We start from the raw sequence: 23,379 nt of genomic DNA on the forward strand, positions 1-23,379 counted from the left end.
GGGCAACGGGTATTGAGACTACGTAGACAGGCGGCGTCGTGCGATTAGTGTTTTATTTAGAAGACGAAGCGGAGAGGACGAGGACGTACAAATGGAGAGAGAAACTGTGAAAATGGCCAAAATGTTGTCGGCCTCACCCTCGATGGCCTTTTGGGATATCTTACACGGCCACACAGGATTAAAGGATGCATCGCTAGGATGTAGCCTGTCCTTTTTAGCAGTTACTTACTATCATATTTCCTAAACACGCTCCCTATATGTACAGTAGGAAAAGATCCATGCAAATGAAACAGCGCCTTTAAAGAGTCACCGTCACATTCATATCTAGGTTTTTTCAGCCTCAATTTGAGGTCATCGTGACATCGTTAGGCGGTCTATTGTAGTGGAACGTGAAATGAAGGGCCGTTAAGCAGATGGACATTGACAGATCAAACAGAATTCAGACCTAACCAGACACTTCCTAGTGGGTTAATCACTTAACCCATTCTGACCTGAGATCAGGTTCATACGAGGTTTCCACCGGACAACACACTGGTCTGATGAACCCATTCTGACCTGAGATCAGATTCTAAAAATCAGTCGTTCTTCGATTTTTCAAAAAATAGCAGACCTACAAGCTCGTAGCGCGCCACTCAGTGGCGCGCTATGAGCTTGTAGATCTGCTATTTTTCAATAGCTAAAGCATAACATAGTGCCAACACCAAAATGGGTTCCCGCCCAGAATGGGTTAAGCCCTATATACTTTGTCACACGGCAAATAGCGAAAACAGTTGATCTATAGACTATGAGCTCACAACTCTCATGGCACGTTGGCGAGTTTGTAGATCTGCAGATTCGTTTTATATACGGTATATATATATAAATGAATACCTAGCCAGGCTGTTACATGGGTTAAATGAATACAAATTCAGAGTTAACTGGACCGTTATGGTTAAACTAATAAAAAGGTCAGTCTACACAGTTAAAAACGCCTGCACTTTCAGCCAGGTTTGTTGAATTCATTCAGTGCAACTCAAGTGTTTTAAAACATTCAGTGACCATTATTATTTGGTATAGGGTGGGTGGGTGGTTTAGGGGACGCGTTACACACCGCCCACAGCTAGAGGTCGCTGTAGACAGCTTACTAACAACGAACTCAAGGAAAGTCTCAAGGAGATGGCTGCTCGGGCCAATATTTGATAATATAAAATAGTATAACGTTATGTTGGGGGGGGGGGTTTGTGCCATATATAGTTAATAACTAGCAGTAATAAATAGGGCTTGAGTGGTTAAAGCACATTCACCTGCGACCCTCCTACTGCAAACAATCGTATGTGTGTGTGTGTGTGTGTAATGTACAGTGCGTGCGTGCGTGCGTGCGTGCGTGCGTGCGTGCGTGTGTGTGTGTGTGTGCGTGCGTGCACACGCCCGTTTACCTGCTGCTGCTCGGCCATGGAGTGGATGGAGCTGAAGGAGGGGTGTGTGTGTGAGTGTGTGTGCTGGCTGGTCATGGCTGGCTCAGCGGGGGAGAAGCCCTGGGCAGCAGAGGAAGAGGAGGAGGTGGAGGGGGGGCATCCTGAGCTACTTCCACCTAGAGAGGGGGAGAGGGAGATAGAGAGAGAGAGAGAGAGAGAGAGGGAGGAAGGAGAGAGGAGAAGAGAAAAAGTCAATTGTTGTACAGGACAATACAGGAAATGAGTAATGGTTTGGTCGTGGTGTCAGCAAATTTTGCGTCGTCAATAAAGCACCCTTTGATTTGAATTTAACTGGCAGGAAGAGAGCGGAAGGGAGAGAGAGAGAGAGAGAGAGAGAGAGAGAGAGAGAGAGAGAGAGAAGCAAAGAAAGGGGATTGTTGTCCCACAACTAACGGAAGTGAGCAATGAGAGAGAGAGAGAGAGAGAGAGAGGGAGAGGGAGAGAGAGAGATTTGCAAATCATGTTGCAAGACTCACTGATTGGCTGGTTGTGATCATGTTCACACTGCTGGTTAACTAGGTGACTTACCAGCTGGTTTAGTCTAGTGTTCTCAACTCTGTCCTAGTATAGAGACCAGCTGGTTTAGTCTAGTGTTCTCAACTCTGTCCTAGTATAGAGACCAGCTGGTTTAGTCTAGTGTTCTCAACTCTGTCCTAGTATAGAGACCAGCTGGTTTAGTCTAGTGTTCTCAACTCTGTCCTAGTATAGAGACTAGCTGGTTTAGTCTAGTGTTCTCAACTCTGTCCTAGTATAGAGACCAGCTGGTTTAGTCTAGTGTTCTCAACTCTGTCCTAGTATAGAGACCAGCTGGTTTAGTCTAGTGTTCTCAACTCTGTCCTATAGAGACCAGCTGGTTTAGTCTAGTGTTCTCAACTCTGTCCTATAGAGACCAGCTGGTTTAGTCTAGTGTTCTCAACTCTGTCCTAGTATAGAGACCAGCTGGTTTAGTCTAGTGTTCTCAACTCTGTCCTATAGAGACCAGCTGGTTTAGTCTAGTGTTCTCAACTCTGTCCTAGTATAGAGACCAGCTGGTTTAGTCTAGTGTTCTCAACTCTGTCCTATAGAGACCAGCTGGTTTAGTCTAGTGTTCTCAACTCTGTCCTATAGAGACCCACACCTACTCAACCAGTCAACCAGCTTCTCATCGACCGTCGCTCATGGCCGCAAACCATTTAGGTCCACAGTCAGCAACCTCCAAACAGCTTATAGGACCACCACAACTCAACACTCACTTTTCACAGGAAAACCCTCTCTACTAAGTTCGAGAAACAGGCGTTTCTCAAACTTGTTGACTCCAAGGATAACTGAAAGAGTGTGCGAAATGGAACCAACTGCACCCCGTGTGAGGAGTTATACAGACCTGTAAGGGTCCATTTGGAAGACCCCCCCCCCCCCCCCGCTTTGAGAACAAAAGGTGTCGCTCGGCTCCACACGTACACCTGATATCTAGCCCGAGGGAGAATCATTACGGCGGGCTTAGCGCAGAGGCGGAGCGGCGGCCACATTGTCACAAAGCTAACCGTGCACATTTAGTTGGAACCCCTCGCTTAAGGACAAACTAACTAAAAACGATCGCTAGCAGTTGCAAATTGATTTTGTTCTTTTTTAGCGACTGGAGTTCAACCTCGCTGGACTTTGTCTGAACTTTTGTTTTTTTTGCCAACGGAGAGTGAAGGAACGTCTCATAATGTGATTTCAGGTTGTTGTAGCATAAAATGCCCCCCCCCAAGAAACCCCACTTTGAGTGACATATAAGACACACCTGACTGCAATGAACGTCAATGGTTCAAATCCTTCTGTGTGCGTGCGTGTGTGTGTGTGTGTTGTCATTTCTCCTCTGTAGGGAAATAATGTCTTCGCAATAAAAGTTTGAAGAGGTTTCTGAACAATCAGCACTCTAATGGTTTAAGTAGAACCTTATTGCATTTGCGTGTCAATGACACATGAATCAGAAATATACTGTACCTTTATTCTATTCCAACGGACGATAAAACGTGTAGAGGGAATATTAAATATGCACGATGAGCATTTAACATGATTTTCTGTCCAAATACAACACTCGTCTCCTCCCCAGTTGAGCGACTTAAAGACAGTTTAAGTGACACTGAACGTTATGGTTAAAACCAAAAATAAATAAATTTGCAGCTCTGTATTTCCGATAGTAGTCAGTAGCAGTGACTTCCCAAATTCTTTTCATGTTAACGACCCTCAGAATGACACTAATTAGCCCCCATTTGAAGAGATATGCCAGGGACCCCCATAAGAGAAGATTTAGGACCCCCACTTTGACATGCATGTTATTCTACCGACCCCCGTTTAAATGGCATTTCTATCTCTAGGACCCCCAATTTATATTGTAAAGTCAATGCTAATTTAACTCTGAGAGTGTACAAATGGAACCCGTTCCATTCGTACACTCTCAGAGGTACAGACCCACATAAGGGTCCATTTGTTTCCAAACCATCATTTAGCAGAGTACAACCCTGGAACTCCTTCAAGGACCACCTGGGGGTCCCCAGACCCCACTTTGGGGACCACTGCTGCCTGTATACTAGCGTATATAGAGTTTGCTCAATAACAGGGGGTTTCCCCCGTCTCTCTCTCTCTCTCGCTCTCCAGCTCATTAATGAACACGAAAGTGCATTTTCAGGTGGGTTGCCAATTTCAGCCAATCAAGAGAGAGCAGCCATTCATCAGCTTTCAGTTTTATAGTGTTCCAGTTCAAATTGTGTCCGCTCACAATCTCTGTGTCATCACTTCCTACTTCCACGTGTTTTATCATCCCATGTCCTGGATGAGTTCTCTCTCCTGATTGGATAAGAAAAATGGTATTTCTAAAGCGCAGGAGAAGACAGGGAGAGCCCCTGTTGTTACTGAACAAACACCACAGCGAACATTGCAGAATACAGACTATACAGAGCGATTTCTTTTTAAACCCATTTTGGGGCCGGGAAACCCCTTTTGGTGTTTTAAACATGTTATAATTTTAGCTATTGAAAAATCGAAGAACCACTGACATAGAAACATAGCTTTTTCAGAAAACTGTCAGGATGTAGAAGACATTTTTTTTAGAATCTGATCTCTAAATGGGTTAAACAAACTAATAGGACTTACTGGCTGCACCTTTAAATGTAAACGTCATGTAACGTTAGCGGTCACTGCACGTTGTCTTTCTAAGAACTAGCCAGGTGTCATTGAGTATTAGCTAGCCTAAAGTATCTACCTTCCAGTTGGACCAGAGGGACCGTACCTATGTTCCCTCAGCCCTATGTTCCCTCGGGTCCGCGTCAATATGCCGACGGTCCGATCGACAACCTACCTCAAACCCTCACCCTAACCCTAACCTCCCCCGGGGCAGACACCTAAACCTAACCACCCACCCTCTCCCGACCCCCAGCGCACCTCGGACCAATGCTCCTTCTGAGGGAACATAGGGCTGAGGGAACATAGGGCTGAGGGAACATAGGTATGACCCCGGACCGGACAGCTGCCCACACACACATGCACACACAGCAGTGGCTGCAAGAAGTATCATTGGTATATTTCCATTTATAAAGCCATTCTAGGTGACCTTCCCCTTTACATCTCCTCCTAATTTAATTTGTTAAAAAAAATGGTCTAAATCTCAGATGAAATGCCTGGCTACGGTCAGTGTGTAGGTGCCAGCCTTCAAAACTGAGGGGGGTAAAAAAGTGTCTTGCTTTCTTTGGCCCCTTGGTCGTGGAATGACCTGCAGCTCAAGACTAAAATGGGCCTTGAAAGTTCCTTTGAGAAGTTTCAAAAGGATCATCTCAAATGCACAGTCCAACACCTGCACATGTTGGGAATGTGTATACTAAGCCTTTGCATAGGCCCATACATTTATCCTTTTCCGTTTTAATAAAAAGGTACATTGTGTATGTGCTCTCTGCTCGACTGTGCACAATTTCTTTGCGCCCGGTCACTGTTAGTGTACCACTGTTGGGAGATTTGTTGTATACTTTGTATAGGTCTCTTGAGGTATGTCATGGAATTATTATTTGGCTGCTGTGTGAATTTGACATGTATACGATGTAGCATTGAATTTGAAGTGTCATTTTGTTTCTGCCTCTTGGCCAGTTCCCACTTGCAAAAGAGACTCAGTCTCCATGTGTTTTTACTGGTTAAATATTAGTTAAAACAAATTAAAAAAAAGTAATCGGATGTTTTTTTTTTTTTACTTAACCAAAAGTAAAAGGTAATGATTGCCCCATATAACGTTTTTTTTTCAAAGGTCATCAAAACAAAGTCACAGCGAATCGCGGCACGACACAGTGTGAGCTTGTAGATCAGCTATTTTTTCAACTCACAAAGTATAATTGGTTGATCGTATTAACAATCTAAATCTAGTAACTTTATATTACTTAATATCTGCAGCGGAGTAAATTACAATGTGTGCTTCTGTTGTGTAGAGGAGTACCGGTAGAAGTATTATATTAAGCGTTGACATTTTTAAATACTTAAGTAAAGTGAAAGTAGCCTGGCAAGGCCATAATAATGTAATTGCGTGGATATTAGTCTGTAATATCGGAGTGGGACCTGCATTTCCAAGGGGCTGATATAAAAAAAAAAATACTCTGGTGATAAGCCCACCCCACATTTACAAACTATGCCCTGATTGTTGGCGCCCCACAATCTAGGGGGGGGGGGTCGGTTTGCAGGCTAACGTAAAAAGGGCCTCGAAATTCTACATTCCACAACTGCACAACAAGACACCATAAGAACATATATCGGGTACTGCCGGGGCCGAAACCTCATATCTTATTCATATTTCAACTTTCTTATTCTTTTTTTTCATAAATCAATGCCCTACTACAATACATCACAGTATACATCAACAGTGACAATAGCCAATCTACAAGATCGGCTATACTCTGCATAAAAAATAAATAAAAAAATATATAAAAAGGGAGAGTTTTGGACTCGTGTGAGTTTTCCACCCGACAGCAGCCGTACAAAAAAAAAAAAAGCACTACATCCAGCTGTTCACATGAGCTGCTGAACCAGTGGCAAGAGAGGGATCACATCACATCACACTATACACAGCAACATACAGTCTAGCCCAGTCACCATGGTAACAGGCTGTAGCAACCTCTGTATCCGTGGCAACACAGCCAAGCCCTGGTTTCCTGTCCCAGAAGTCAGACAGACAGACAGACAGACGGATAAGACGCCGTCAATGTAGAATCAACGCAGCTCTCTTCCGTGAACAGACAGAAGCCATTATTTCCAATCAATCTGTGTCACGACGTTAACGGAACACAACAAACCGTGAGAGGAAGTCTATTTGAGATGCACAGGTATTGGCATTCCAATGGAACGTGCAGGCTAGTAGCAGTGGTATAGATGCTGGCAAATATCCCTCCATCTAAATAGTGTCATACTCCGGCGCCGGGGCGAGTTGAAGCAGCGATGGATGAATACCGTGTTGATGTCGGGGTGACTAGAGATGGAAATGATGCACACAATCCACGCAAATACGGAATGTTCCTCCGTTTACTGCCCCGACACAACCGACATGTCTTGTGAATTGTCTTTGCCACGGCCATGGAGCTGAAGTGAAGATATGATCGTTTTGAAGTGCTGACGTTTAAATTGTGTCAGTCTTAAAACTCCAACTTTACATAAATGCTCAATTGTATGGGGGTTGCCCTGGCTGGTATATCCGTTTGGAGACACATTTGAACAGTTTTCCTGGGTTAGGGCTGAAGATGACGCCCGTCAAGATCGATTAACTAGTGGAAGATCGCACCTAACCCTCCGGTCCCTGTTCTTTCGTAGCACATACAGTACAGTACAGTATTGTGCTAGAGGTTGCAGGACAAAAAAACGGGAGTTCAGTTTGTAAAAGCATGGAGCAAGTAAAGCTTCTTCATTTTCTGCTCATTGTGTAATTATTCTATGACTTTGTTAAATGGTTTAAAGAAATCTGCAACTATGTTGCTTTAGTGGCAACACTCTTGTTTTCATATATTGTATTATCCAACTTGACGTGGTCGTATTGTTTCTGTAGCTCGACTAGAGCGGCAAAAATGTGTTCATTGTTAAATAAATGCTCTCGTTGAGACAGGTTTTGAGGAAGTGATATTAATTACCTGTAAAGGTGGACCAGGGAGGGGTCTTGGAGAGGCAGCCCAGCCTTTTTAGAATTGATATTGGGCCCCAATATAAATTTCAAAACTGTAAATTTAATTTAAGTAAGAGAAATGACAATGTCAATTCTCATCAAAAAGTTATTTTGCAAAACAATACATACATACATAAAAGCTCTCTTGACATTCCAACGAACTGCGAGTTCTATACGTGAGCAACAAATGTGAGTTCTGGATGTGACTCATGTGAGAGTCCTGGATGTGTTGTGTGCTCTGTATACGAGTCCTGTATGCGAGTCCTGGACATTATGGCCTGTGTTTATTCGAGTCCCGTTAAGCTCTTTCCCCATACTTTTCTCATCTCACGAGGAGAAAAGCCTAGAAAGTGGCAGCACGCTTTAGTTCCGACATACTATTGGTCTGTCGTTAGACCGACAACCGACCTCAAACCCATAACCATATAACCGCAAGCACGGGAGCAGCGCATATACTCGACCGCCGTTTCCACATGTCGGACCTTTTGATACTAGAAAGTATATCTATAGGGCGGGACTTCCGTCTGTCACTCGCTGTGTGCTTTGTCAGAAGTCTCGTTCACTTACCGCTTTGCATCGAGTTATACCGAGCCATATTTCATACCTGCGGCAATTGAACTCGTGTCCCGTTTGTGATTTATCCAAATCAATAGGGGAGAATAAACCAGAATTAACCAGGATTCCTGCCGACAATGACCGACAAGTTGAATTTGAATATGTCATTTAATAATTGGTCCACCTGCCTAATACGTGGCTGTGTCTGAAGCGGGGTCAGGGGAGGGGGTCTCCTACTGGCTCTACTGGTGTCCCTAGGGGCCCTCGTTGTGGCTCTACTGGTGTCCCTAGGGGCCCTCTTTACTGGCTCTACTGGTGTCCCTAGGGGCCCTCTTTGTGGCTCTACTGGTGGCGCAAGAAGCCACTGAACTGGATTCTGCTGCTGGCATCTACTGCTTTCATACTGCGTGTTCTCCCAGCGAGGACAGCAACAAGATAGGATGGAAACTAGAGCAGAGGCTAGTCACTCTGTCACTGTGTGTGCGTGTGCTTGTGCGTGTGAGTGAGCGCGTGCACGCGGGTGTGTGTGTGTGTGTGTGTGTCTGAGGACTCTGTTGTTATGAGGCACTGAGTTCTGCCCTGCTCAGAGAGATGACACTGCTAGAGAGAGAAACAGAGAGAGAGAAACCGAGAGAGAGAGAGAGAGAGAGAGAGAGGTGGGGTGAGAGAGAGGGGAAGAGGGAGAGAGAAAAATGGAGAGAGAGAGATAGGGGAAGAGAGAGTCAGAGCAAGGGAGAGAGAAAGAGAATATTTGCCTGGCACTGAGAAATGCACCGCCGTCTCTTTAAGAGGCTGAGAGGCACTCACAGCACTTCCTCACTCTGACACCCCCTTTCCTGCACTGCCATTGGCCAGGGCCCCTCCCTCTTCATCAGCTGATTGGCTGCCGGTATCCAAGGGCTGGCCGGCCAGCGCTCTATAAATAAACCTGTGCTGTCTCAGCAACCAGCCCTGCTCCCTCTCTCTCTGTCTACCCCCCTCTCTCTCAGCAACCAGCCCACAATACTAGTTAGATACAGCTACTTCTCTCTCCCTCTCGCCCTCTCCTTCTTCCCTCTCTTTCTCTCTCTCTCTCCTTCGCTCTATCGAGCTCTCAGCAGCTGGCCTACAATACTCTATCTCTCAGCAACCAGCCCAAAATACTCTTTCTCCCTCTCCCCGTTTCTCTCCCTCAGCAACACAAGCCAGCTCCACCACCAATCCCAGGCCAGACACATCTCCGTCCAATGGCACCGAGCAGGGGTCAAAGGTTAAAGAGAATCCATGGGGGCCCTCAGGAGACACCCTGCTTCCATGCGCGATATTGTTTGATAAATGCTGCTAAGTATCCATTGCGGTATATGAATGAAGAGCACCTCTCCGTCTGCCTAACCTCTCCTCTTCTCTCAAACCTGTCCGTTCCTCCATTCATTCTGCATCATCACGCTGTACCTGCATTTGTTCTCCCTTCATATGTCCTTTCTTTTCCTTTGCGCCTTGTTCCTCTTTCGGCTTCTGTCCACCTCACCACCAGGCACCAGGCCTCTTCTCTTCCACACAGCTCTCTTTTCTAGCCATTCAGTTGGTTATTTACCATCGGTCCTCTTTTCTCTCTTGTCTTCTTGCCCCCAAAGTACAGTCTCTCTTTCTTCCTTCCTTCCCGTCTCTCGCCATCTCTCTGCTCCATTCCCAGTCCACTGGGAATGGGTCCGGTGGTCTACCTTAAAGATCCACTGGTCCCAGCAACAGGTGACAAAACCCAGTCACAAACCATTGGCGTCCAATTATGGGAAATAGGGAGCACGCCCTCAACCAGAAGAAAGCATGAATTAACCCATTCTGACCTGAGATCAGATTCATACGAGGTTTCCACTGGACACACACTGGTCTGATTAACCCCATTCTGACCTGAGATCAGATTCTAAAAAATGTCAGTCGTTCTTCGAATTTTCAAAAATAGCAGACCTACAAGCTCATAGCGCGCCACTCGGTGGCGCGCTATGAGCTTGTAGATCTGCTATTTTTCAATAGCTAAAGCATAACATGATGCTATAACACCAAAATGGGTTCCCGGACAGAATGGGTTAAATCATCTGTTGCTGCCTGGTCCAGGACCAGACACTTCCAACCTGGCATCCCTATTTTGGACGTGTACGTTTTCAAAAATTTTAAGAAATGTTCCAATTTTTTCAAAAACTACAAACATTTACTGTATACTGTACATTGTATGACAAAGTGTAGTGTATATAGGAACTTAAGTGGTTAACGCAACAATGATGAGTCATCTCTGTGGGTTAACAAATTCACATGTATGTGCGCGCGTGCACGTGCATGCGTGCGTACATGTGCGTCTAATCTGCCCCTGTCTATATCACAGGCTATACGTACCCCCAGACAATGGCTTTCTCCATTGTGTATTTTTTGTTGTTGTTCACTCTAGCATTTACACAGGATGTTCTGATGTTGTTTTACGATGCAAAGGAGTTTGTATTAATATCCATGTAGTGGTTTATAATATGTCAGTTTAACTGCCAAATAACTATATAACGACACAACTAACTGATAATAACAATAAGAATAGCTTCTCAGTGTCAGGTCTGGGGGACCTGCATTTTGTACATGGTCAGAGTTAAATAAACAAACACTCGGGAGACTGGGGACCAATTAATTGAAAAATAATATAAAAATAAGCCAATTTTGAAAACCATTTGAAATTTGAAAACCGTTGCCTAACGCAGTTGTTCTAAAACCGTCGTCATTTCAAAGACCCCTATAACGGTTCCGTTATATGTGGTCCGTACACTCTCAGAGTTACAGACCTGTAGGAGTCCATTTAAAACCCCCTCAATGTACCCTGAAGGAGCCAGGACGGACACCTCCTTTGAGCCCCCTCGGGCCCAATGTATGAGGAAACTATTGAAATCACTGCATTTACAACGAGATATATACAAACATTACAGCTCATCATCAAGTACCTCAGCCAATAACTCCCGTCACTATAGCAACAGCTGTGCCATTTGTCCGTCTCTCTCTAAAAGCTAGTAAAAGAGGGAGGAGGCTGGGGGGGGGGCCACCGACCGACCCCCTAGAACTAAAAGTTAACTCTGAACTTGGTAGATCTGCTTTTAGCTTCTGTGGCCCCAATACATGCATGGAATGACCTGCACACTACATTAGAATTGACCACATTGGTACCTCCGAGTCGTTTTAAAACCTTGGTGAGCAACACAGATCCCCAGACAATATGTAACTCTCTAGATCGTTTTGAAATTTGTCTTAGCTTCTATTTGTAACCTATATGTAATTCATATGTAGGCCTATTCCTTTTGTTTTCCTTTTTCCTGATCTTCTGATGTATTGTGATGTTTTTTTTTAATATATATATATATTGTATTACTCGACGACACTGAAAATGAGTTAAATTGCTCAGTGTAATTTCGAGAATAAATAAAGCTCCGATCCAAAACCACAGCAAACCACCAGTCAGTCTTCACATACTGTATAGCCCGTCCATCCCTGAGACCGGCTATAGGTCTGCGGTTGGGTTGTCAACATGGTGGTAGTTCATCCCCTCTCCCCAAGGGACGTTGGGGGTTTTTCCAGGGTGTCCCCCGGGCTATAAATGACTGATAGCTATAGGAACCAAATGGACGCGGCTTATTAACATAACCCGCGTTCCACGCTATTTAATCCATCGTCTTCCCCTGCGTAATACGCTAAACCCTTCTATTTGTTTGATGTGTTTAACTTTAATTCACCGTTTTCTTATTAATTAAAAATAAATAGCGGATTTGTCGCGGACCCCGGGCGACGAGGCCCGTCGCGTTATTATGACGACGTAACCGGAAATTGACCCCGTGCACTGGAGCTGCAAGGGCTTCTGGGAAAATGAGTTCAATGCAAGTGAACGGTGTGGTTTTGACTGGGTTCTCGGAGCCCCTTACGGCTTGTTGTTCTTCCGCATCACCACGGTGGACTATTTTTCGGTTCGACAACAAGCCATGGGACTATATTTTCAGGGGGATTTTCATGGATCAAAGTACTACTCAAAATACTTTGGCGGTTATGCTCCAAAGGTAATTCAACAATCCCGGAAGCCTCGGTATGTGTCGTCTTTTAATATAAAGCCCTCAAAGTGTTTTAATGCAAATCGAGTCAAACTGGGATGGGATCCTTGAAATTCAAAGCTCGAGGATCATTTTACTAGTTGACACATACGGACACTTTTAGCCACACACCCAACGCATACGCAAATTGTTTCTTCTATAAAACACTGTTTTTGTGATATGGAATCTGAATTAGTTAATATTACGATTGCAATAGTTTTGCAGTCGTGTGGAGTAATCCTTATCCTACATTGACTGCTCTAACCCTGCCGGAATACCTTGTTTTGGGCAAAAAGTCCCAAAGTTCTCCCATCATAATTGTTGAACATACTGTTAACACTATTTTCAATAGTGTTCATAACAATTACAATGAATAAAACAGTTCCAATACTTGTACGAGCTCACGATGCACTGTGATCAGACACGTTTTTGAGCTTGTAGATTTTTTCCACTATTCCTTATGGGGTCGATAGAGTTGTTCCATGTCAGAACATCAGTCCCTGACTGGTGGGGGAAATGCTACGCTTAACGCCAATGCCGTAGAATCTACGGCATTGGCGTAGAATCTTCCGTAGGTCTTTTATAGCGCCGTTGTCTATTCCACGGCATAGTTAAATTTGACCCTGGCATGACTGTCTTTGGACATTTCATCATGGGGGAAATAATAACAAAAATAATAAACAATAAGAAATTTAAAAAGAAGTTTGAGATTGTTGAAAGGAAGTCGATACAATACAATAAAAGTGTGGCAGTATAGCGTATAGTGTTGGCCCACGAGCAAGTAGGCTATACTTCCTCTGTGGTTTCATTCAGCTTTCAGTCTAATTCCAATCAATCGCCTTCCATCGCAGCAACAACAACAACGGTGCAAGGAAACAAAATCAACACAACTCCATCATCGGAAAACCACAGCAAGGCTTTAAGTGATTTAAAACAGACTTAAAAGTGATGGGCTACTGGAAGTTGCCACCGAGTAGGTGATAATATGACGAGAAGACTGTTTTGCACTGTGGAAACTTGGGCATTATTTCCTCTCATACAGACTAGGATTGGTAAACCTGAACCTTGTTCCTAGTTCTACCACAACAAAGAGAAAAAAAAAAAAAACCTGGGAAAGAACGTCTGTCACTAGTGTCAGACCAGACAAGCGCACTAACTTCCGGTTAGAGACTTTTGGCAGTAGTTCCTTCCTGTCTAGCCTAGGTAAACCGTAACCACAACCATGCTCTGAACCCTGACCTGAACAACCTCTCGCCTCATATCAGCCGTTCCATTGGAGAGGGCAATACACGACCTCAGAGTAAGAACTTGCCCGAGAGGCTAAATTCAGGTCAATAAAGCCCGGACCAAGATGGCTGGTCAAACCAGGCCACTTGAGGGTCTTGCAGCAAAAAAGAAATGCTTGGTGCATTGAGTAGACTGACGGTGAGTCAATTTGTTAAGTACAAGCTCAATTGTATTAGTGTCGCTTTAATTAAAGTGCTGAATAATTGGTTTGAGTCTCAAAGCAGAGTCCTGTAATGCCCAAACCTGAACAACTAAACTTTTCTGACTGTCCAATATAGTTGCCCACATTAACCCTGGTGTCCCTATTTTGGCCAAATCTTCTAAATGTGTTATTCTTGGATTTACCAAAATAGCAGATCTATAAACTCACGTGTCACAATGCAATGTTTTGTGAGCTTTTAGATTGGCTATTTAGTATTTTTGACATTTGTCGTACAACGAAGTATATACGTCTTAAGCACCAATGAACCGATCAGCAGGTACCAGACACGTGCACACTGCACACGCACGCACACACCTCTCTGAGACAGTCTCAGCTGTCACACGTGCATCTCTTTAACACCAGCCTCGACACCACTTTATTTGGCTCTGTGTGCGTGTGTATGCGTGTGTGTGTGCAGTACGCTCCCTATTTTTGCCTTCAAGCCTTATTTAAACAGTTTATTAAATGACAAATGTCATAGCGTCAGCAGACTGAGCATTAACAGTGAAAACATACACACCGTTAATGCAAATAAAATACATTTAATGTATAAATAAAGTGCACATAATACACGGTGTACCCTTACAAACACAGAGAACAGAATGTGCACCTGCCAACCGCCAATGGCGTCTAGATTTCCTCTTTGGCTGGGAAAATTATGGAGACTAACCAGCCAGGCAGCCACTCTGGCGTGTAAAATTATTATTTTCCATTGCGAGAAATAACTTCTGTTTTCGGTTTGTGATTCTGCCTAAAACCATATTTTTTTAAAAGATATGGTGCCAATGTGTATGTGAGCGTGTGTGTGTGTGTGTGCACGCGCATGTCGGTTCATAGCATGCGATACACGCACATTGGGAGTCGGCACAAACCAAACAGGTAAGGTCAAGCTTGACCTATCTCAGCTTGTAGAAGTTTATTTTTTTTTTAAATGTGAAACGGTTGTACTTCTGAGTATAGAGTAGAGATAGAGGTATAAAAAAAAAAATTAAACGTATGTAGCGGAAGTCGACATCCTACAATATGGGCAGGTTTATCAAATTATTTTAATCATGTGATTATTATTACTATGGGTAGACTTTACTTATAGATAGAGCTGTGCAGCTCTGGGCGCCCGCTGGGCCTAGCGGTCCAGGCGCATGGCTTTGGCCTGACAGCGCGTCGCGTGTGTTCGAGTCCCGTTCATGACGACCTTTGCTTCTTGTCTCTCCCCTTCTCTCTCTCTCTCCCTCTTCCCTGCCAGTCTTCACTTGATACTATCAATAAAAGCCAAAAACTAAATCTTTAAAGAAAGAAAACTGTGGAGCTCCGTGGAACTGTCGGCGCAACACGTTATTCACGACTACTACAAATGTAAACAATACAACAGAAGATGTCAGCTCTGTATCAACCATAGCCTATGTATGTAGCCTAAAGAAAAGCGGTTTCTTTTCATCCTTGGGCTGAGAAGCTGGACGTGTCTATAGCTTCTCAGTACTGTATGGCATTAAATTAACCGTTAGTTAACCGTTTCACTTCGATAGGCCGCTATACGTTACATTTGCCAGCGTAGGTCATTCCTGGACCCCTCGACACATTTTGGATACAATATTCCTTTTCAGTCTCATGTTATCTACTATATCTATACTTATCTTCTGACATTTGTTATTTGAGAATATGATATAGTAATATCAACAAACACAGAGCAATAAAACAAAACCTGGCTGGTAATTTTTTTTCTCGTTTTAAATACACCATGCAGTCACTTTTTGGCCCGGCAAGCCAAAAAGTTTGTTCCCTGCAGACACATATGTGCACACACACACTCATGCCAACGCCCCCAGTGAACCCACCAGGCTGGGTCAGATCAAATCTATTAATAATCATCATGTGGGTCACACAAACACACACACACACACACACACACACACACACACACACACACACAGAGCGAGCGAGAGCTGTGAAACCTGTGGTGTCTATCATAGTGGTGCTAAAAGTCTATCCATGTCTTGGCAGTCAGGCTTCGGTCAGCATCTTATAATAATATCATAATGTAACGCCCACCAACACGCTTGGAGAGAGACATCATACATCATTATACTAGACCATATTATTTTGGGGAAACCCCAACAGGCTAACAGAGAGTGGACTCAGACCCACAACGTTCTGGTTTCGTTCGTTCGCGTTAGAAATTAGAGGGCATGGCAGTAGAAGAACCCTACTGATTGACACACTGATGAACTGTCTTTCTCTTTGGGTGGTGTGAGTGTGCGTGCGTGCGTGCATGACATGTGTGCGTGCGTGCGTGCGTGTGCATTTAGGTTCCAAAACAACAATTATAAAACTGTTAAGGACGATTCCTGGAAAGCTGGACTGACTGCTGCCGCCGCCATCAAGGAGAGACCATAGTTGATAGACTGATTGATGTTCAACTTTCTGATCAACTTTCTGTTTTCAGGAACTAAAAAGAAAAAGACGCGTCCTACCTGGAAACTTCTTGGGAGGAGGAGAGAGGGGCCGGGGAAGGGTGTGTATACAGAAGAGAGAGGGGTGGGTTGGGGGTAGAACCTCATTTTTTTTTACAGACTTTCCTTCTTCTGTGAGTGGACTATATAATGTTTCTTAGATTTTTTTGAATGTGTCATGAATGTCCATACTAGTGTCATTAGTATAAACTGTGCTCTGCTGATTTGATATTGAGCCGTTGAATCACACACACACACACACACACACACACACACACACACACACACAGAGATTCAAACTAACTCCACACCATCTGCATGGTTTAAACAGAACTTTTACCCCAGGATTTCACTTTTATTTCCCACATACAGATGTTCCCATGCTGGGCAGGAGGATGCAGACTGCCAACCTTCTGGTGACAATCCTTCCCATAATATTGCATCGAGCAGCAGCACTGCCTTGTTCACTGGATAAGACAAATTAGACAATAGAGCGACACTGCCATGGAATACCTGGCAAACGCTCATCGGGCACTTCAGCAACACAAACACCATGAAGAGTTGAAGGTTGCTCATAAAACGCCTCATCTCAGTTGCCCGTATCATTCACTGAGCGGCCGGGGGGTTACATGACCGAGTAAGAGATACCAAACATACGGCACTATTTCACATGACTGGACCTTGGCCCCGGCCGCTCTAAAAGGGATAGAACACCTGACATCAAGCTCTTTCACACACAGCATGCTATACAGATCACACGGACGGACACAAAGGCAGACAGACAGACAGACAGTCAGGTAGACAGAGAGACAGACAGACTGGGTGAGCAGACCAAACCACCAGAACAACAGTGAAGGAGCAAAGATCAGTCTCATATCTCTCACCCACCCGCCTGCCCACAAGCACGCACACACACACACACACACACACACACTTACTCCTGCTTCTTGGAAAGCTGTTTAAAGGACACGTTGTCCGTGCAGCATTCAATTTCAGACATCACTAGACGAAAAACTGACGATTGTGTCAATCGTCTGTCTGTCTGTTTGTCTGACTGTCTTTCCTTCACAGTGCTCTGCAGCTCTGCTCTTGCAGCCATTTGACCTGGTAGTACCAGGCAGTACTATAAACATTTTCAGCTGTAAATAACAATATTGAAATTGTTAAAAAAAAAGGTTAGCCTTGGCCTGGGTGGGACCTGCGAACCTACATGTTCTCCAACACGACAGGCTCTATGAAACCAGAGAGGAGCAGGCACTTCACACTCTTTCTACAACGCAATTCCAGCTTGTATTTATGTTCATCTGGTGCTCACGTTTAATATTGCAACCCGGACAAGAGAGATCAAGTCCATCTCTTTCTCTCCCTATATACAGTACTGTATGTGTGCAGCTTTTTGTTTTGGTCCAAGTTACAATATTAGGAAAACCTTCATTCATTCCGATTATCAATTATTTATTCATTGAACTTCTCTCAAATCCATCAAGTCTCTGACACAACCCATTCCCTGTATGTATAGCACTTGTCTTATGTAACCCAACCCCCCATCCCACCCACCAACCCCACCTCACTCACGCACCACATGTAATGGCGATAATCGTTAGGTAGCTCTTATTGAACTGTCAGAGATTGTCTTTACGTATGACTCTTGATGACTATTTCTCTCCTACGTATTTGATGTATTACCATGTTTTCGTTCTTTCTTACTTCTGGATTAAGAGCGTCTGCTAAATGCCTCTCCATCTCCATCAACTAACAGGCACTGCCTTCACAAATGGACTGCCAAAGCAGCAGTCAAAGTAAGCTCAACTCAACATTACACAGTTAACACTGGACTACATGAACACACGACCACGACTCAGTATATTATAAATCCTTTCATTCAGTTAGTAGACTTCACTAGACTATTACAGTACATGAGACAGCAAACCATAGAGGTTGATGCTGATGTGACAGGCGACAGATTGTAAAGGTGTGTTATACTCAACACAATATATTCTGCATATGTACCATTTCATACGATATAATTATGAAAGGTATAACTGCAGTAGGAATATAAGGGGCTTACTAGATATGGGGTGAATCTCCCAAAACCAAAAAGCATTGCTGTCCAACTAGTATGACCACAGGTTCTCGAGGAACCGTCAATCATTTGCAGCTTTGGTGTTCCAGAAAAGTGTAGTCTGAAGTACAAGTAGTTCTCGAATAGCATCGTAAAGTTGTGTGTTTTGTGTCAAGCCTGTCGTACAGGTCAGGGCCCAGGGGTCACAGATTTTGGCTTAACAACACATTGATGCTTTCAGGTCACCGTTTTCAGCTTAAAAACACATTGATGCTTTCGGGGTTTGTTAGACAAACGGTATTACATGATACGGAAACATGACACCAGAGGATTATAAGTTTCACTCCTTATTCAACAGCCACCAGTGTTAAGTTTGGCTCATCAAATACTGTTCAGTGTTTATCATTATCAAAGCTAGTCTGACAGAGTTCAGCAACTGGTTTCAGTCAAGTAGATCTTGACTGAAACCAGTTAAGAACCAATTAGTCTTGTGCAGGGCAGTTGCAGTTGCTCTGCACTGTATTTTTTTTTATCTCCTTTAGTTTAGAGTGAATTTAAATGTGGGCAGAGATCTCTGATTGATTGTCTGGACAGATTTGAGAGAATTTAGTCCTTAGTTCCATGGCCCTTGTAGGATCTCCAGTGCACAGCACAGAAAGAGAGGACCTTTCCTGGTCATAATCTACTCGTCCTTTGACAAGAACTAGCAAGTGGACACTAGTGTCAAAACAGTTTTAAGGTCAACCACACCAATGCAACTCCTTGCAACCGCCATTGGGGAGAATGGTTGCAAGAAGTCGCATGGCGAATCATAGGTGCTTGGGTTGGGCTTTAGACCAGACAAAGGACAAACCAACAATAATTTTTTATACTTTTCTTTAGGAAAAGCAAAGCACCCATGTAACATGTTTTTTACATTGGTGCTTAGATAGAACTACTTGACAGTTCCATGTCTGAATGGTCAGAGATGGCAGTCCAGCAGTTTAAGTCAGTGGTTCCCAAACTTTTTCATGTCAAGGAGTCAAGGACCCCCAAATAATTAGCCTGCGGAGTGGACCCCCATTCGAAGAGATAAGCCAGGGAACCCCCATAAGACTTTTACGGTTCTAGCAGTGATTCTCAACCCGTTAAATTTCAAGGACAGTGTACACATGGTACCAAACGGGTCCATACACTCTCTGAGTTACAGACCCATAATGGTCCATTTGATTTCAAACTATCATTTAGCTGGGGGACCCCCTGGAACTGCCTCAGGGACCCCCCGGACCCCACTGGTTTAAGTGATTGCAATCTGTGCCAGTACGTTTTTGAAGACGAAAGCTAAGCTAAACGCAACCATCCATAGAAAAGAAAAGTAGATACTAGATGAATAACAGAATCACATAGCCTGCACTGTATGGGGGAAACACTGCACACGGACAGCCGCACACAATGCTTCCATGCAACAGCGCGGCCATATTAACATCTATTGTTCGCATGATACCCTGCAGGCCCGCACTACCACATTTATAATCTAGGGATGTTAAATTTTGGTTCGATATTCAAACGCTAACACAATTGTGAGAAAGAACATCATATTTGAGTGTGTGGAAATCAATACAAGATAAGAGAATGACATTTTAATATAGTCCAAATGTTGCCAAAATTATTAAATTATTAAACAATTATATAATTACTCAAAAGTATGTTGTTTTCATAAATGTTATGATAATATTCAAACATAGTTTTGGCCAATATTGACAGCTCTCTAGTCTTTAGACACATACCACGCTTGCACTGTACTCACAAAGACACTGTACTGCTGTGGCTACTATTGGCTGTATTGAATACAATAGTGGTGCCACTGATTAACACAATTAACTACACTGAAGAAGCCAGTTTTACTTGTGTAACACACACACACACACACACACACACACACACACACACACACACCACTTCTATAGCTCAACAAACATAACCGCCTGCATGTTAGACCTGCTGTTCCACCCTTTAACATGACACTGTTTTGATCCTGTGTGGAACTTCATCAGACAGGTCAACTGTATGGGAACAACCCTCTAATTCATTTAAAACTTCCATTTGCCAAACCTTCACCAACAGAATGACCAATAAGTGAATAAGGTGACTCTGACAGCTGTTGCCACACACTAAACACTCTCCCAACACAATGTGAATGCACAGACGTGGCCAAAAACACTACTAATCAATCCAGGCCGGCTGTGCCGATGGGTCCATCCATGAGGCTCATGGAACTGACCAATTCACCTAAATGCTCCCATTCCGGAAGAGACACATTGACCAGTGAACCACCAGGCACCCATCTGATCAATTCCCCTCCAAGCCGTCTTCAGCCACGACAACAATTAGAAGTCCAAATGTATGCTTTATTAATTTAACATATACATCTTCATCTTGCTATGCTGTTTGGGTGGGTGTCCTGTATGCCCACCCGTCTGATGTGCCATGGCATGATGGCAGTAGTTCTGCGTTAGGCTAATTGTGTCGTGTTTGGCTTTCACCACAACATGTGCAAAGGGGAAAGCAAGGAAAACAAAACTTTAAGTGAAGTCAAGTGCTTCTGATTCCATCTCCCTCTGTCTGACCACCACCTGTGTGTGAAGATATGAGGACGTGTGTGTGTGTGTGTGTGCGTGCGTGTGTAATGTGTGCACGCGCATGAACTGACTTTTGTTGTTCTTGCGGAGCAGGGCCGAGCTGGACCACAGATCCGATTGGACCATCCTGCTGGAGGGAGTGGTCTTCTCCTCCACCGACGACGACGTGATCACCATGGAAACGCTTGGCGGGTTGGTCGTTCCGGCAGGGAAATGCTGTCAATCAAAGCGCTGTGTTGTTGATGGGTTTGGGGTCAGAACCGAGGGGGTTCAGGTAGGGGTCATTTTTTTTAGGCGTGCTGAAGCGTTTCTGTTTCGTTTTTTTTTTTGTTTTTTTTTGCAATCCTTAAGTCACACTCTGACAAAGCTTACATCCAATCAAATCACTCAGTCCTGAAGTGGTGGGGAACAAACCAACCAATCGAAAGGCACCGTCTCTCCTCTGGCTTCTTCTTTTTTTTTGTTTTATTACTGTGGTTTCTAAGGCAACCGACCGGCGTTCAGGCAGCTTGTCTGTCTCTTTCTGCAGTAAAAAATATAAAGGATTTAAACTTTTTTTTTCTGTGGTATAACACTATAGATATAGATCTCTCTTTCTACATATATATTCTGTTTCTGTGTATTGGGGGATGTAGGGGGGGGGGGGATAGAATATTTGGTTAGTTAAGTTAGCTTCTTTCTAGGTTCCTTTCTGTAGTTTCATGCATTGTTTTTTTTTGTGTTTTTTTTTAAGAGTGCTGGAGGTTTCTAGGTCTCCAGGTCGCTGGTGACTCAGTTTTAGGTAGTCTAAGCTAGGGCCTAACAACAAGTATCCTAGTTTCTTAACTAGAAGCTGCTCCGATTACCAGCGCTGGGCTTAGATGTCCCAGTGGTCAACTGTAATCATATACAGTAGGCTCTACTACAAGCAAGTATTCCTCAAGTCATTTAGTATACTCCATGGTAGCCAGAGATTTCAGAGCAGTTCCCTTCCAGCCTAGTCTTCTTCAACCGCCTCGGCTGGCTCACTCAGTCCAAGTTAGCTCGCTGTTGGTATATGAAGAGACTGACGGGTAGTAACTGCTAACCTGGCACGGCTCACCACCAGGCTAGTGCACGCATGCTGACCGCGGGCGGCTGGGCGAGGCGGGTGGTGGTAAAGGGGGTAGAGGAGAAGGAGGAGGAGGAGGGGGGGGGGAGGGGGTTAGAGTTTCCAGCCGCCTGCCTTTACCCCATCCCTAACCCTAAAAATAGATCCAATATACTGGCGCTTTTCTGTGAGGGTTGAACTGGCCTGGGCACTGGGCAGAGTAGGGCAGGGTAAAGAGAGAGCAATGTGATCCGTCGTATTAATCCACCGTCACACACACAACCTATACACCCCGAGGTTCCACGGCCCGTGTGGGAGCGTCTGTCTCTCCGCTGCTCTCTTGTTGTTCAGCTCCCCTTCCCCCGCCTACAGATGTCAGCTGCTGGCCCGAGCTAAACACTGAGCTGCCGCTATAGGAGGGGGAGAGGGGGGCCGGAGAGTTGAGAAAAGCCCCGACAATAATAACCAACAAACCCTGGATTTCACAATGAGAAATGTGTTGCCCTGTCACTGAGCGGGGAGGGGTGGGGGGGTCCGGTTCAAAGTGCCAAAATGCCAAGCCCAAATACGCGACTTCCGAGATAGTTGGGAATTAAACTAGTTCCTCCGGTTGGGTATCCAAAAAGTCTCCGTCTGACTGTCACAGAGAAGGCTTTATGCAGGAGCAACGGCGACGTGCGCACACACGCAGTTACACCGCAACTCGACGAGCCGCCTCTTTCGTCCGTTAATAAGAGGACAAAATAAACCTTATCACGTGTGTTTTGTATCCCATCCGAGCTATTTTCAGGTGTAGTCTCCGGGTGAATGTTGCTTTTTTTTCCTCCCCCGTTGCAGGTTGACAACAAAGCAGCAGCAGTAATTCCCACTTTCCAACTCAACTGACACTTTCGCTTCACTGTTTATCAAAAAAATATATTCAGTCGCTCCTCCGCGGCACGTAGGAGAATCGCCGTTTGGTCGCGAGTCCGACCAAAACTACAAAAGAAAAAGAATAGGAAGGGGAAGAAAAAAAAAAGAACACGAACCCGACGATTCAAAAACATTCATGAAACCAACAACAATTGACGGCGTTGTCCACAATAAAAGCAAGAAATCCCGTTGGAAGTTTTGTGAACTGCCTGTCAAGAGGGACGGACGGACGACTCCCTGAAAGCTTCCGCCAAAAGTCTCAACCTTCCCCGTTTCTTTCTCTCTTCCTTCGTCTCTTCCTTCCTCCTTTCTCTTCAGTTTTTTTTTTGTAGTTTTTTTAATATTAATCCTCCGAGGTGGAAACCTTCGCAGGGGCGACTTCAGCTCATGTTTCTCGCCCGTATCCCCTGTCGGTAGTTCCCCGTTATTCACTGGTTTCTCTGCCTAGCAGGAGAGCTCCTCTCCCCACCCTGCCCTACAGGACTGTACCATTCAGCCCGGGCCGGGGGTGTCCCACTCCTCCCAGCCCCGATGAATACAATC

At 44.5% G+C, this 23,379-nt stretch overlaps 1 protein-coding gene across 2 annotated transcripts in view; it reads right to left on the reverse strand.

The window, feature by feature from the left end:
* The window catches only part of dyrk1b (dual-specificity tyrosine-(Y)-phosphorylation regulated kinase 1B), a 73,767-nt gene that overhangs the window by 13,187 nt on the left and 37,201 nt on the right, over window positions 1-23,379 (reverse strand). Inside the window, exons 1-2 of one of the 2 annotated variants that reach the window (XM_080769100.1) lie at window positions 20,927-23,288; window positions 1,416-1,570 (exon numbers count right to left, since the gene is read on the reverse strand). In XM_080769100.1, the coding sequence (XP_080625226.1) occupies window positions 1,416-1,570; window positions 20,927-21,032 (261 nt within the window). In that variant the 5' untranslated portion in view covers window positions 21,033-23,288. Of the gene's footprint in view, window positions 1-1,415; window positions 1,571-20,926; window positions 23,289-23,379 lie in introns of those variants that run through there. The other variant, XM_080769101.1, reaches the window with a different exon arrangement.

This window comes from Protomyctophum bolini (genome assembly GCF_963924005.1).
Source record: "Protomyctophum bolini genome assembly, chromosome: 7".
Lineage (NCBI taxonomy): Eukaryota > Metazoa > Chordata > Actinopteri > Myctophiformes > Myctophidae > Protomyctophum > Protomyctophum bolini.